The sequence below is a fragment of the Peromyscus californicus genome, unplaced genomic scaffold (assembly GCF_007827085.1).
Source record: "Peromyscus californicus insignis strain IS unplaced genomic scaffold, ASM782708v3 Scaffold_20__1_contigs__length_68692818, whole genome shotgun sequence".
In the NCBI taxonomy this organism is placed as follows: Eukaryota; Metazoa; Chordata; class Mammalia; order Rodentia; family Cricetidae; genus Peromyscus; species Peromyscus californicus.
This window is the reverse complement of record NW_026294503.1, coordinates 6,832,938-6,849,543: the sequence shown is the minus strand read 5'-3', so window position 1 is coordinate 6,849,543 and position 16,606 is coordinate 6,832,938. Positions and strand designations below refer to the sequence as shown.

Below are 16,606 nucleotides of genomic sequence, written 5' to 3'. Positions count from 1 at the left end.
CCATCTTACATTGAGCTAAAGTGTACCATATTCTGAGCATAGTTCAGTAGACTGCAAGTCCTTTTCTAGAGGAAGTTCAAAGAGCCAGGCCTTGACAACTACAGCATTCTTTTCTTCCCCACCAAGAGACTGCCAAGAAGACAGCAGGCATTTAGAATAAGTCTGCCCAGCTCATGGAGTAATTCGTACTAATATTCTATTTAATCACCATTTGTAAAACTGTTTCATGAGAAAATGCATTAGAAACTCTTACATGGCATATTAAGGATGTACATTCTTCCTCATTCTCAATAACTGCCTCACAGCCTTAGGAATATTGACTATTCCAGTAAATTAAAATCTGCATCCCCCAAACACTGGCAGAACATTAGCTTTCTATGTTAATATGAAATAATACCTACCTAAATTAATCATTTCCAATACATGCTAAATTAAGAAACAAAATGAGGCAATTCAATCTAAGCCAGGGCAGAGTACATATTATGAATAGTTTCTTACTTAATGGCTTAACACGTGAGTTACCTCTACATAGTTTTACTCTTCATGTACTTTCTATATTTGGAAATCTAGAATCTGTGACATATGGGCTTCTGAATTTGTTAACAGTGAGAGAAAAGCAAAGTTTATAGTCAGACAAAACAGGTATCTCAACCCACCTACACATTAGAATCACCTCAGTAACTACTAACAAGGAAAAAACAATTCTCAGAACCACCATTGGATATTTTAACTTAGCTGGTCTAATGGACAAAGAAGTGTGTACAATTTCTTTTTCAAAGCTCCTACACTGAGTGTGACACAATCAATAGACAAATGGTCACCAGGGAATTTCTGAGATAAATCATGCCAAACCTGACTATTAGCTGTGGGACCTTGAGAAAATTAGTGAACCTATTTGACGTTCTATCTTTTTATACAAAATGAAGACAACTGAGGTACTTGAAGGGAGACCATCAAACACTGTTCTGTAATCTCTCATGGCCTGGTAGTCAACAGCTTCTAGGAAACATTACTAACATATTGCATATTTACACTTTCCAATGTGCACATAAATTCAATGAATTCAAGCTTCCTGCCTGTACTTTTAGAATTTAAAGTTAATGTGATATATTTTAAACATAAATAACAGAGTTCTCAGTTACGAAAATGTATCTGATGTTCTCAAGTGTTTATGTTCATCAATTAGCATATGGGTACAACAACAACGTGTTTGCTAATTTGAATAAAAAGGTTGTAAAAGTACTAATTAAAACAGGTGCAATGCTTAAGAATGTTAATAATAGAAATACATATTTTTCATAATTACCAGGAAATTATTTAATATATTTAATTCTGCTTAGAATTTTTTTCAAAAATACACCCTTATGACTATCTATAAGGTATGCAAATGGAAAAATATACACTTTGATATTAAAATGTTTTAATGTGCTAAACAGAATAGTCTTAAATTTTTCATTTTAATAAAAATTCTAAATTGCCTTTACTAAGCAAGTATATGTTAGATGCAAAATACAGCAAATATTTAAAAACTCCTAGTATATTCATCTGAAATAAATTGTAGTAGTAACATTTAACATCAGAGGCAAACTAACTAGTTTATAACTACACTAGAAGAGGACTTTCTGGGCGGTGGTGGCGCACACCTTTAATCCTAGCACTTAGGAGGCAGAGCCAGGTGGATCTCTGTGAGTTCGAGGCCAGCCTGGTCTCAAGAGTGCGATCCAGGACAGGCACCAAAACTACACAGAGAAACCCTGTCTCAAAAAAAAAAAAGAAAGAAAGAAAGGGGTTGAGGATTTAGCTCAGTGGTAGAGAGCTTGCCTAGCAAGTGCAAGGCCCTGGGTTTGGTCCTCAGCTCTGAAAAAAAAAAAAAAAAAAAAGACAAAATAACGAAAAGGACTTAGCTTCCTCTTATGTGCTTTCTTGCCTAATGTCTCCTACTCCTTGGAGAGAACAAATTCCAAAGGTTTTGTGTGTTTGTGTGTGTGTGTGTGTGTGTGTGTGTGTGTGTGTGTGTGTGTATGAGAGGGAGGCTGAAAAAGAATTATCAATGATAAATTTATTCTGATATTTAATTACTTAAGATGATTTTAATCACTAATAAGTAAAAAAAGATGGCAAAGTTAAACCATTTTTATTTCAACTCCTAAAGAATATAACATTTATGAAAAATGCAAAATAAAAACATGAAATTGAGAAAATAAACTAAAACATTTTCTACAGAAGTAAAGAAAAGTGTGGTGGCTGTGGGGTCCCTGGTAGAGAGAAGTTCAGCAGGTCAGGGAAATCACTGAGTGGGGATGGGCGAGAAGGAAGGGCTGGAGGAACCAGTCACCAGGTGGAGTCCCTAGGCTGGGAAGTCGCTAGGCAGAGGGGCTCCTGCCAGCAGTCTGCAGCAGGACTGAGTGAGTCTACAGAGGCCAGAACTGAGGACAGGAAGGACTGTCTACTTTAGCCCCAGCCTAAGAAAATTACTTGTCTCAGCTTATTCCTATCTATTCATTTCAGAACTATGTGAAGAGTGAAATACATTTTACTCACTCAAGAGACCAACAACCCCCCAGAACAAGTATGTAAAGAAAGGAGAACAGCTCTTGCATGCTTATTATTCATTCAGTCTGCAAGCATTGAGCAAATACAAAGGCGATTACAAAACCCAGTGCCATATTCACATTAGTCAGCTATATGTTCTCATGAGCTGATGACCAAACTCAGTAATTATTAAATAATTTTAATATCAACTGTGTATTTCCATCTTTTAGTACTTATTAAATACTTATGATAAATAAAGTATGATTTCACCGCCTTCAAACAACCAATATGTAAAATATAGGTAAGAGAGGAAATCTCAGAACAATGTAAGAAAGACAGTAGCAAAAACATACGAAATGCTGAAGTGTGGACAAAACCTTTTAGGTATTCTGTGAAAGAAATATCTAAGTGGCTTTGGAAGAATCTGAATGAGTTTGTTATATGGACTAAATGAAGGAGACTCTAAATGTAATAAACAATCTGTAGAAAGAAAACCAAGCATTAAATACAATGTTGCCTTCTTAATAAAAGATACAATTCAAAAAGAACTTGAAAAGCAGAGGCAGGAGAAACAGCTTAGTCAGAAAGGGCTTCCTGTTCCCACGAAGCCTAAGTCAAGAATCCCCAGAACCCAGCCAGGTTCAGCAGCCTGCTCCTCTAACCCCAGCAGAACCCAGCCAGGTTCAGCAGCCTGCTCCTCTAACCCCAGCAGAACCCAGTCAGGTTCAGCAGCCTGCTCCTCTAACCCCAGCAGAACTCAGTCAGGTTCAGCAGCCTGCTCCTCTAACCCCAGCAGAACCCAGCCAGGTTCAGCAGCCTGCTCCTCTAACCCCAGCAGAACCCAGCCAGGTTCAGCAGCCTGCTCCTCTAACTCCAGCAGAACCCAGCCAGGTTCAGCAGCCTGCTCCTCTAACCCCAGCAGAACCCAGCCAGGTTCAGCAGCCTGCTCCTCTAACCCCAGCAGAACCCAGCCAGGTTCAGCAGCCTGCTCCTCTAACTCCAGCAGAACCCAGTCAGGTTCAGCAGCCTGCTCCTCTAACCCCAGCAGAACCCAGCCAGGTTCAGCAGCCTGCTCCTCTAACCCCAGCAGAACCCAGCCAGGTTCAGCAGCCTGCTCCTCTAACCCCAGCAGAACCCAGCCAGGTTCAGCAGCCTGCTCCTCTAACCCCAGCAGAACCCAGCCAGGTTCAGCAGCCTGCTCCTCTAACCCCAGCAGAACCCAGCCAGGTTCAGCAGCCTGCTCCTCTAACTCCAGCAGAACCCAGCCAGGTTCAGCAGCCTGCTCCTCTAACTCCAGCAGAACCCAGCCAGGTTCAGCAGCCTGCTCCTCTAACTCCAGCAGAACCCAGCCAGGTTCAGCAGCCTGCTCCTCTAACTCCAGCAGAACCCAGTCAGGTTCAGCAGCCTGCTCCTCTAACTCCAGCAGAACCCAGCCAGGTTCAGCAGCCTGCTCCTCTAACTCCAGCAGAACCCAGCCAGGTTCAGCAGCCTGCTCCTCTAACCCCAGCAGAACCCAGTCAGGTTCAGCAGCCTGCTCCTCTAACCCCAGCAGAACCCAGCCAGGTTCAGCAGCCTGCTCCTCTAACTCCAGCAGAACCCAGCCAGGTTCAGCAGCCTGCTCCTATAACCCCAGCTCCAGTGAGGCAGAGACAGGCCAGGGCGGGCTGTCTAGTTGAAATGTCAAGATACAGGTTCAATGAGATACTCTATCTCAAAAACAATAAAGTGAAAAGAATAGGAAGACACTAACATCAACCTCTGGCCTCTACATGCACATGCTCACATATGCACATGTTTGTATAAGTGCACACAAGCACAGACATGTACAAATACAAACACAGGCAAAAGAATTTGAAAAGTGGAACCATGGGAGATGAAACAGATGCTAAGGCAAAATCCCATTCATGGATGGTGTCACATGCTAAGGCAATTACATGCCTAGCAGCAAAGAATACATTTCCTGTATCTCAGTCCTTCCACCAATAGAATGTATTCAATCAAGTCAACGATCAATCAATCAAGTCAACGAGTCCTGGATTTTTATGGACTCCGTGATGTGTATCTCTCCTGAGCATTATCTTACTTTTTGTTGGCCGTTTTCCTGCTTTTTCAGCATCACAGTAAATCTAACACTACCTGATTAAAGTAACATCAGCCTCAACTGGTGCCATCGTCAACTAAGGAAGCTTACGTCTAACTTGAAGAAAAATGTGCTGGCATTTGTTAGAGCTGCACAAACAACTCGTGAAGTCTATTGTGATAAACAGATAAAAATGAACTTTGGACAGAAGTTAAGACAGCACATCCTCTCTACAGACACAGTCCCTAAGGAGTCACCAAGTGTTCACTATCGGCCAGATATTGTGGGTGGCTAGAGCTAAGGCAGAGTTATTCTTAGAGATCCAAGTTGACCACATCTCAGGTTGTAAAACTCTGGTGAGTCACATAGTTTGGACCAGGAGAACCTATTTTTACAAAGTGCTTAACTTTAATTCCTACTGCAGGTTATAGTCACCTATATAATCAGTACTCCAGGCCACAGCATCTCTCTTGTCTGTGTAGGCTACCATCCAAAGCAAGCACTCAATATAATAACAACAAATAAAAGTAGGAGAGGCCTCAAGATATATGACCATCTTTAATAGTTCATCTTATGGTTTATATGAATAAATAAATAAATGGAACTAGCTAGTTTACCATCTGTCAGACTCAGGGAAAGCACGGTACTTTGCTAATGGAAATATGATCCCTGAGACACAGAAAAGGAAATGCCTTGGAAGAAATAATAACAAGTGTGGAAAACACAATAAAGCAATAATTAAGACAATACCCCACCAACTACTGACTTTTATTTTCCAAGTTCTCCTAAGATCAAATGATAGCACAAAAAATTAGGGCACTGCTATAAACAAGGAAGCCATCACCAAGACTGCTGCAGTTGTGCTAGCTAAGTCCCTCTCAAATGCCTGACACTGTTTCTGAAGGATTGAGAAGGATGTAGAGACAATTCTCAAACAGTGTTGATAGTGACACAGATTAGTACAGGCATTATGAAAAACAACATGGTACATATCTACAATATGATACAGAAACCCCTACTGAGTATAGTCTGAAATGAAATAAAATAAGAATACTGAAATGTCTGAATATCTCAATAGCACTATTCACGAATAGCACTATTCACAATAAGGAGGAAAGACGTGCCCTGATAATAACAGCACCACCCAAAAGGCTGGGAACACAGGTGGGTAGAAAGAAAAGAAGAGAACGCCGGCCACTTCAAGCAGGCTCCACATTTTCTAGCAAGTGTCTTCTTGAAGGGAGCTTGGACCCCAGCCTCTCTAGTCTTAGAGCACGGACTCCCAACAGCAGCAGACCACTGAGCTTCAAGGCCTTCAGTCTCAGACTGGAGGGCATCACTGCCCTACCCTCGGCCCAACAGTTCAGGGCTGCTAGCTTCTGGAAGTGAGCAGCTATCAGCTGCTTCTTCCTTTCCAGCATACCAAAAGCCTCCTCTGAACTATTAACCTACAATCAGGAGAGCCAGGACGAGAAACTGAGTGGTTCTGTACTGAGAGAATACTGGTTCTAATACGTCCTCGTGATTCGAAGACTCTTGGCCTTCCTTTCATCTTAACAAATGACAAGCCATGTCAAGATATCATACTAGTATTAAAAGGCAGGGCTTTAATATCATGACTTGCCAGACAAATTTAGAAATTTTCTTCTAATTTCATTTACTAGAACTGCATTACACAGCCATTTTCTATTTCAAGGAGAGCTAAGAAAGTGTTGTGGGTTTTCACTCTGTCTAAAAGAAGACTGCAAGAGAAAAGAAAGGTGAAAATATCTATTGGTACCTTACTAAGCAGTGTCTACATCAGTGCATTCTTTGAACTACTCAGCCTTTTAAAAATATTTTACATGTAACATAGTTGTCTCTTCCCTAAAGAGGCAATTCTAAAGTCTTATCTAACTAATTAATTTAAAAAAAAAAAAACCTCCAAAACCAAGATCTTTGAAGGAAAGCAAATCATGATGTGTGAATCACTGTGAACCACTGACCTATATGAAAAGACTTAATAAGCAGCAAGGAAAAAGTGACTTTAGTAACAACTACATTCAAAACGGAGGACCAGCAGTGCAGAGTGACAAGTGTCCACAGTACACAGCAACGCCTACAGAAGGAGCAACTCTATTTCCTCCCTTGGTCATCCTATCTAGCAAGCCCCAGCCAGTCATCCAAGGAGGCCTTTCGTCACTGTCACTCCGGTTCCTGAGTCTACCCTTCAGGAGGGTAATCTTTGTCCATCGTCATCCTTGCCTTTATACGATACTGTCATTGACATATGTACATACACATATACACATATACGTGTGTATACACACATACACACACACACACACACACACACACACACACACACATGCTCGGGGGAAACTGTAATGCTTGTATGTCCACTGCTAGTATTCATACCCTGCTAATGTAAGTATGAGGTCTTGTGTATTCTCGCAGGGGCTGAATAGATAATATTTTCTATCAAGGTTAGTGCTTTAGCCATTAGCTACATGTGGTTTTTAAATTTAATTAAAATTAAATGTAATCATCAATTTATCAGTAAAACCTTTCTCAAACTTCAATGGTTACTTTTGAATACAACCTACTGTGTTAGAGTCACAGAGGCCTGTCCAGATCCATTTGCATGTTCCAAATCCATACAAATGTATTTTATCTTCTAGTCATCCCTTAACTTAAACTATAGACTGATAATTATGAAATCTTGTCAGCACACAGAAGCTAAGTTTCCATCATTAAATTTCCAATTTCTGGAAGTAGGAGCCATGATATAAAAGGAAAAAAGATAGCAGACCATGATGCACCCTATATTAACTCCAGACACAGAAGTTGCCAGAGATTCTAAAGGTCATGAACTGCATGGATTGTCTGTCTGTAGGGAAGCTATGGGAGAAGGTGGATGGTATAAAGCTCATAGGTTCCCTGAAGAACCATGCCCGAATCAAGGATGATGAATAGTTTGTGCATTAATTAACCTATTAATCTTCAAAACAGCCTCTAAAAGTTGTTAGGATTCCTACAGGATTTTAAAAGGGGAAAGAATTAAAATGTCCTTTTTTCTACTCAGAGATTTCATTCCAAATCCATATTCAGTATTTGCCACAAAATGCACTGTCCCCAACTGAGTAGCTGAAGACTTTGAAAGGAAGCAAAAAAAATCCAGGTGATTTAAAAAAAAAATGGTACTGCACAGAAGTCTTCAACTACTTGGAATGTGTGTTATTTGCAATGGGAAAATTTGAACAGGCTCAAGGCTGAGTTTGACTCATGAAAGGCTACCACAACAGAAAGATCTTTGTCTTTATATGCAGAGTCATCAGTCTTGAGAGCAGATCTAAATGCAAATAGACATTCCTGGGCAGATTATCAAACTATCAAAACCTAGGGTATATTTTACTAACTCATGGAACAAGTTATTGTGAGAAACAGAAATATATTAAATATTTATGATAAACTACAAGATAATCATTTCAGTAAACCCATTTTTATGGCATTGTAGTTATTATTACAGGCATTAACTTTAGATAATAAGTTGGAAACTTTATAAAACCTGAATAATATAACAGTGAGTTTAGGAAAACATTGTAAGGTAAAGGAAGGCTTATCATAATGGAGAATGCTATGAGATAATAACAAAAGTATTAAATTATAAAAATTCAGGCCTCTATAAAAAAATTAATATTTTCATCTCTAATACAATGAAATGAAAGTTGTTTTCAGTAAAATCAGCATGCATAAGTATGTTATAATGTTTAGCAACTACCATGCAATATAACTAACAAAATACTTAGAAGGATAAAATTAAATGTAGCTATAAAATTAAATTTACAATAACAATAAGAAAAAGTATATTAGACAGAAAGAAAAAACTCTAACCACTTTGTCCTCCTGGTGTGAATATCCATGAAAGCAAGTTTAAAAAGACAGAAAAGACAAAACAAAAAAAAGAAATAATTAATTCCATTCTTGGTAAGAGCAGCTTTTAAGAGTTTCTTAGTGAAACAGAGTACAGAAAAATGTTTACACTTTGACTGAATTCTAAAATCTCAACTTTAAATTAAGAGGGAAATTTTCCCATTTATTTCATTAAATTCAAGAAAAAGCATTCCAAATATTAAATATATTGAGATAGAAACAAAATAATTTCCATAAGAGCAATTAAATACCCAAATATCAGAGAAGGGAAAGTGCCCTTTTCACAATTAAGCCTTAACTAAATACTGAACTCAGAAAAGAAAACAGAAAAAGATTTAGAAATAAAGCTTTTACATATAAAAATGATAAAACATTGCATTGTTGCTCTATTCAACTACTATCAAAAGTAGACAAAATGAAGTATTACATGAAATATGTATATTTGCTTCACAAATTATTTCTATTAATTTAGATTTCTTCTAAATTTTACATAAATGAAAAGAAAAATTAAATAACTCATTAAAGATAAAATATTATTATTATTATTAGCAACTGCAGGTCATAGTCTCAATATCTGAAATGCATAAACAAAGCAAAGAAGAAACATAGTCAAGAGAACCTCAGCTTCCCTCAAACCCTCCCTGGATACAGTCTTCACTTCCTCCTACATACTGCCCGAAAGATCAAAGTCTCCCTCTACCTTGCTGGGTTTTCTACTCTCTGTGTTAAACTACCATCATTTTCTCCTGCATGCTGGCCTTTTCTAATCAACTGAAAGGCCTCACTTTCATTTCACCATAATATTCTCACAGGCCTGGCCTCTTTAAATAAATAAATAAATAAATTCTGACTGTATACTTGACCTTTATATTAGTTTGAATTATCATCTTCAAGAAAACAGAGTTTTCTTGCAGGAAAGAGCTTTATTAAATATATTGTCTATTGTCTACAGAGTTCAATAGAATAGAATTGGAGACCTAGATCTAAGTCCATGCAACTATAATTACATGACATTTTTTTTAAAGATGCCCAAACTATACATTACAGAAAAGACACCACCTTCAACAAATGGTGCTGGTCAAACTTGTCTTCAACGTGTTTTTAAAAAAGAAAAAAAATTGAGACTAGATTTTTATATCTCACCCTGCACAAAACTCAACTCCAATGGCTCAAGGACCTCAACATAAGAACTGATAGCCTGAAACTGCTACAAGAAAAAGTAGGAAATATGCGTCAACTTACAGGCACAGGGAGGGACTTTATGAGTAAGATTCCAATAGCACAGGAAATAAGACCAACAATCAACAGATGAAAACACGACACTAAAAAGTTTCTGTGCAGCAAAGAAAAGTGTTGAGTGAGTGAGCAGACAGCCCATGGAGTGGGAGAAATCTTTGCCAGCCATTCATCTGACAGGCTTAGTGTCTAGAACATACAAAGAACTAAAAAAGACTAAACATTAAAAAATAAACCACCTCCCTTAAAAAAAGGTTATGGTACTGAATAGAAAACTCTCAAAAGAAGAAATGCAAATTGGCTAGGAAACACATTTTTTGTTTGTTTGCTTGTTTGTTTTGTTTTGTTTTTCGAGACAGGGTTTCTCTGTGTAGCTTTGCACCTTTCCTGGAACTCACTCTGTAGCCCAGGCTGGCCTTGAACTCACAGAGATCCACCTGGCTCTGCCTCCTGAGTGCTGGGATTAAAGGCGTGCACCACCACTGCCCAGCAGAAACACATTTTTAAAACTGATCAACATCCTTAGCCACCAGTATTAAAAATGCTTCAAGATTCCATCTCACCCCATTGAGAATGGCCATCACCAGGAATAAATTCTGATGTGGAAGTCACAAAAAAAAAGAGAGAGAGAAAAAAGGAACTCCTACAGACTGCTTGTGGAAATGTACACCAATGCATCCACTTGGGGAAGCAGTCCATGTGTTTCTCAAAAAACTAGAAACAGAACTGCCATGTGACCCAGCTATACCAGTCCTGAGCATATATCCTCAAAGGACTTCATATTCTCCTATTTGCACATCCATGTTCACAGCCACTCTATTCACAATGGCTAAGAAGCAGAACCAACTGAGATGTCCAACAACAAATGACTGGATAAGAAGGTGGTGCACATACACACTGCAATGGTATTCAATTGTAAATGAAAATAAAATCTCTATGTAAATGAATAGAACTGAAAAAAATACATGCATACTGAGTAAACTAATAAGGCTTACAAAGACAAACACAGTTGTCCTCTCTCATCCGCAGATCCTAGCCTCAAAACTTTTGTGTGTTTAACTTGTAGCACATGAAGAAACCGAAAAACTAGAAAGAGATGTTGGGGTAGGGGATACAATAGGGATAGGAAATAGTAACTGACAGTGAAATGAAAGCAGAGAGGTGGAATACTAAGGGTCAAAGGCTCAAGAAGCTAGAGGGCGGGAGTATGGAGGAAATAGGGGAGGAGAATCTAGCCCAAAGAAAGAATATTTGGAAAACCATATGGATGCCGACGATCTCCCAGCTGGGGTGGAAGAATCATTTTTTTTATACTGTGTCCCCACTAGTGCATTTCCTATACTCCAGCAGGCAGCCCCACGCGTTTTAATTTTTGAGAAGGCCTGGTTATGGGGCATTTGTGGGGAGGCAGAGAGGATGGGACTAGATACATGATCAAGATTCATTGTATAAACATATAAAATTCTTTAGGATAAAGAAAAGTTATTATTAAAAATAAATTAAAATGAAATGTTTGAAAAATGGTGGTGATGATACATATCCCAAAACAGCATGTCTGTGATATGTAGACCAATATTTTCCTTCCAGTCATTCACTCAAAAGTTAATACACTGACTGACCTATTACATACTAGGTACAGAGAAACATGCACTGAGTAGTCCAAGTGAATTAAAGAGATGCAATCCATTAACAATTAAATTTAAGAATACTAGATTAGAGATCTGTATAATCCAGTGTACCACAAAGGAGTAAGTAGCTGATTCACACAGAATACCCAAAGAAGGATCATGAAGGAGGTGGTGCTTATGTTGACAAAAACAAGTAACTGTTCATCAGGTAGGTAAGGATTTTAGAGTGAGGTCTAGAGAGGAGACTATTTCTGACTGCCGTAGAAGGACGAGCCAAGGCACAGCAGACCCAGATGGAGATAACTAAAGAGCAGTGCTGTGGTGTGGCTGGTCTGGGACACAGAGGACTGAGTGGAGTGCTCCTAAAGTTAGTCAGGGGACAGACCAGGAGGCTCTTTACACCATAGTAACTGCAGTCACTTGGCAGATTAGGAATCACTATGGCAGTGTGTGTGTGTCTGAGAAGCAAAGACTAGAGCACACAGACCAGTTAAGAGAATAGAATTAAATGAGAGTCTGTAGAAACAATATTATTCAATTTTTAAAACTTGTGGGGAAGTGATAAAGGGAAGAAATCTGAGGTCTGGCTTTCTGGTTTAGGTGACAACATGTAGTGATACTATTGGAAAAGGTAAACATTTCAGAAGGAAATCTGAGGATTACTCCAGCAGCAGAAAGGATATAGGAAGTCTGGTCTGCAATAAGTAAAATCTAGTGGTATTCTAAGACATTTATGAAAGAAGAATTCTAAAAATAACATTTCAAAAGACTACAATGTCATAGTTCTTTTGTGGATTTTAACTATTTGAATTTAAAACAAGTTAAAAATAAAGATTGTTAATTTCTTTAAAATGTGATTTCATTGTTCATTGTGTGGGGCTAATATTTGAAATTAACTTACTTTACGGAGAGAGTCTTAAACTATTATATAGTCTCCATTATTATTAGAAGGCACTGTGGTTGTCATTACACTCTTCCCCATATATTCTAAACAGTGTTTCCTAACGTGAGGTTTGCCTTAGCTATGATAAGCAGCTCATCTTAGCTACTGACTAGGACATCAGGAACTGAAGAGTTCACATTCCCCAAGAGTGGAAGAGCAGGCAGACAGCAGATGTAGGTTTCAAGTGCAGCTATGACCATAACTCCTGCATCCTGCAGTTTTCCTCTTCTCCAAAATAAACTAGACTGTGTGCCTCTCATACACTTCCAATGTAGCATTAAAGTTTAAGTGTTTATGACACATTTTTAGATATGTTATAAACTGATGTGACTAAATATGTGTTTATCAAATCTTGATACTACTTAGTTCATTCAATATAAGGAAAATGTCTACTGTGCATCCTGTGCGGCAAATCAGCACCCACTATCCAACCATCATCCAAATCCAACTTTCAAGCACATTTTTTAATTTAATGACTGTCATTATGTGTTACTTGGAAATTCAACTTCTTTCCAAAATTTGATTCTACAAAGCATGGATGGCACACAAGAATTACGCCAAAGATTATGTTTATATAATTATATAAATTTGCTTTTCCATTCCTCAAATTTCAACTAACCAGTTTTCTAAAATAGTACTAGCTTCAATACCTTCATTATAATATATGGAAAAATGGTTAAAAAAAAAAAGAAAAAAAAAGCCTAAGTCATTATATATACTACATATAATAACGAGAATTAATGAAGCTTCATAATTAGTTCTTAGATTATTTAAGCAGTAGAAATACTTAGCTTTACTTCATTTATCAGAAGTATATTTATCAGATATTTCAAGAATTATATGAGTAAGTTAGTAGAAATTGATGTCATAAGATATTAAACCCAGAAAAAAACCTTAAAGGTCATTTAGATTAATTCTTTTATTTTCCAGATTATTTCTGTAACATGAAATGTCCCATTTGAAGTGCTCTATTTAAGCTAAACAATGTAATTCTGAAAATTTTCAAAGTTAGATTAATCAAGCAGATGGAAATTAATTAAACACATGGCAATCAATTTTTCCCACCAAAAGACAAAAGAAACAAGTTAAAGCTCTCATATTTTGAAGTGTAAAATAATCCTTATTGCCGGACATGGTGGCACATGCCTTTAATCCCAGAACTCAGGAGGCAGAGTCAGGCAGATCTCCAAGTTCAAATCCAGCCTGATCTACAGAGCAAGTTCCAGGACAGCCAGGGATACACAGAGAACCCTTGTCTCAAAAAAGAAAAAAACAAAACAAAAGTAAAGTTTTAAAAAATTCCTTATATAAATTACTCTTAATGTCTTTCCAATTCAATGTTTTCCACAATTTAAATGTTACAAAATAATGTTTCCTCGTCTCTTCATTTGACTATAATCCTATGGAATTTTTACTTGTTAAGGAAATATCATCTAAAGAGGAAAATAAAAAACAGAATGCTGCAGTATATCTTTTATTGGCATCTCCATATGACTAGCATGTCTTTTGTTCTGTGTCCTCAGTGTACCAAGAGACATAGTTAACTGCCAAGGGTGGCTCCACAGGAAAGCGCCCCAAAACTAAACAAACAGTTATTTTCCTGTATTCTCTTAGAAGATTACAAGAATTTTAATAAATTTATATTGAGATATAAAAAATTTGTATTCTCTATAAAGATAGTTTGACAATATTTCACTGACCTTAAATAAGTCAAAGAAATGCATTGAGCAAATACTGAGAGCAAACTCTTCTATGACACGAGGCATCTGGGTATTTACAAGACCAAATTTGAAAATGTAAACTAGACCTTGTAACGTGGATGTTTTCCCCATTCCATTCAAATGAATGCCTTCCTATATAAATTAAGATGTTCATATTACAGCTCTCTCACTTGAAAGAAAATTTAGAAGTTCTAATATAGAAACCCAGGGTTCTCTTCCCTGAACTAAATTCTAAATTGCTTTCTAGTCTTTTACTTTCCTGACATCACCCTCAGATAGAAATCAAGAAGAGAGAATCGTGAAGTGTCCTGCCTCTCGCTCCTTCCTTCTTCAATGAAACTGTCCATGCAGCTAAGCTAAAATATAGAGATTTAAAGTTGTTCACAATACAACATATGTTCAAGGAGTAATCTAACATTTTACTGTACTTGAGACTTCTGTAGTGAAAAGGTACCTAGCATATATTAGAAACGGAGATATGTATTAGCAAGCAATTAAGCTATGATCAGATGTCATCAGATACTTCTGTTTCTAGTCTACACTTAGTAGCAAGGATCACATTTTTCCCTCCTGCCTGAACAAAAAGCATAAAGATATACTGCAACATTCTGCTTTTTAATGCAACATTATTATCACATGGAAGACCCTCTGCTATTTGGTTTGCTGTTCTGGGATTAGAAATCACACATGCTAGGCAATTGCTCTATCACTGAACTATGTCTACAGTCCTGTTTTACTTTAATTGAGACATGTAACTCACACTAGATTCAAATTTACAATCAACCTGCCTTGGCCTTCCTAGTAGCTCAGATTAAACAATGTTCCTCCATATCTGATGAGAAGAATGTCTTTTCAGACACTTGATGGCAGGTGTTGTGCAATGGACAGCAGCTGAAGCATAGACTCACAAATGGTCAGAAAACAGGGGGTAAGTGTCTCTGGAGTGCTCAGCCACAACAGTGACAACTACCCACACACTTTCTCCCGAGCCTCAGGGAACTCTGAGGAAGCGAAAGTTGTAAGAGTGTAAGAGCCAAAGGTTTGGGAGGGCTGGAGGAAACAGTATCTTCCGCACATGACAAGACGTTCATGAACTCATTGCAGCTGTGGTTGTTTGCACAAGCCCTGCACAAGATCAGTCCAGGGAATACGCCAGCAGGAAGTAGGGAAGAGCCCAGAAGCCCCTACCTCTTCTGAGGAGTTGTGGACAGCTGATGGCTGGTAGGAAAGAGAAAGCCTTTTTTTAGAGTATGTCCCCTTGTACTATACCATGGTCCATCGGATGGCCTCATGTCTATGTGCATATGGGCAACACAGACTCAGTGGGTTATTTGAAAGAATGAGAAAGAGAAAAAGGGAGAGAATAAAGTTGGGAGGGAAATGGAGGAGGATCTGGAAAGAGCTGGAGGACAGGGGTAAATACGATCAAAATACATATATGCATGTATGAAACCTCAAATAATGTTAATGTTGTGCTTTAAAGGTAATTAACATAAGGCAACAAAGGGCAATGTCAGTGAAAGAGAGACAAGGAGATAAACACAATAATAAACCCAGTCTACTGTTCAAGAATTTCCACAAAGCAGGACAGTGAGAAGAAGCTTCGGAAGAGCCTGGAGACAGAATCAAAGAGAAAAAGACTCAGAGGCTGAGAGGAAATTTTGAGGGCATTTTTAATTTAAAGAAAATGAAAAATATTAAATTGGAAATTGAGGAAGCAACTAAAAGTACTTGAAAGAAATTAGGAGCATGTGATCCCTATATCAGAGAAGGGTATTAAAACTTCACTTTCCCTTTAAGAAACCACAAAATTCAACCAAAGGAAATAGAAAAAATAATAAGGATGAAAGCATAATTTAGCAATAGAGAAAACTCAATAAAACAAATTGATTTTTAGATCAATAAAACTATCAAATATGTGGCCAAATTCAACAGAAAAAAAGACTCTACCAAAATAAGGAATGATGCAGCATCACCACTGAGTATATGCATATTAAAAATAATGGAATATTATGAAGATTTTTATATCAATAAATTTAATTATGTGAAACTGGACAAATTCCTTAAAAGATATAATTATTAAAACTTACTCATACACACAAAAAAAACCCTCTGAATCAAATAAAACACTGAAAGTGTGCTTTAACACCTCCCCAGATACCTTGACAGATCAAAACTAACAAGTATGTTTAATAACTTAAAAAGGACTGGCGTCACTGGATGGCACCAGTAAGACAACTCAACTGCTCTGCATGTGGATCAGACATCAAAAAAAAAAAAAAAATAGATTATCAGTTCTATACAAACTCTCCTATGACATTAAAGAGAGTAAAATACTTTATAATCTTTTCCATTAGGCCAGTGTGATGCTAATTCCAAAATCAAGGAAAGAGAATTGCAAATCAAACTCATGAATAATAAAATGAGTTATCTATCTATCATGACCAACTGGATTTTATTCCAAGAAAACAGGGTTGGTTCAACAGTCAAAAATCAGTCAATATACCTCATCATCTTAAATAAGCGGAAAAAAAGCAAAAAATAATCTCAATAG

General features: G+C 37.6%; 1 protein-coding gene across 40 annotated transcripts in view; it reads right to left on the bottom strand.

The window, feature by feature from the left end:
- The window catches only part of Rims2 (regulating synaptic membrane exocytosis 2), a 490,233-nt gene that overhangs the window by 372,152 nt on the left and 101,475 nt on the right, over positions 1–16,606 (bottom strand). For 26 of the 40 annotated variants that reach the window (XM_052747649.1, XM_052747654.1, XM_052747657.1 and 23 more), the window contains one exon: positions 8,486–8,497. The exons of the other annotated variants lie outside the window; for them this stretch is intronic. In XM_052747649.1, the coding sequence (XP_052603609.1) occupies positions 8,486–8,497 (12 nt within the window). The remainder of the gene's footprint in view (positions 1–8,485; positions 8,498–16,606) is intronic. 40 annotated transcript variants of the gene reach the window in all.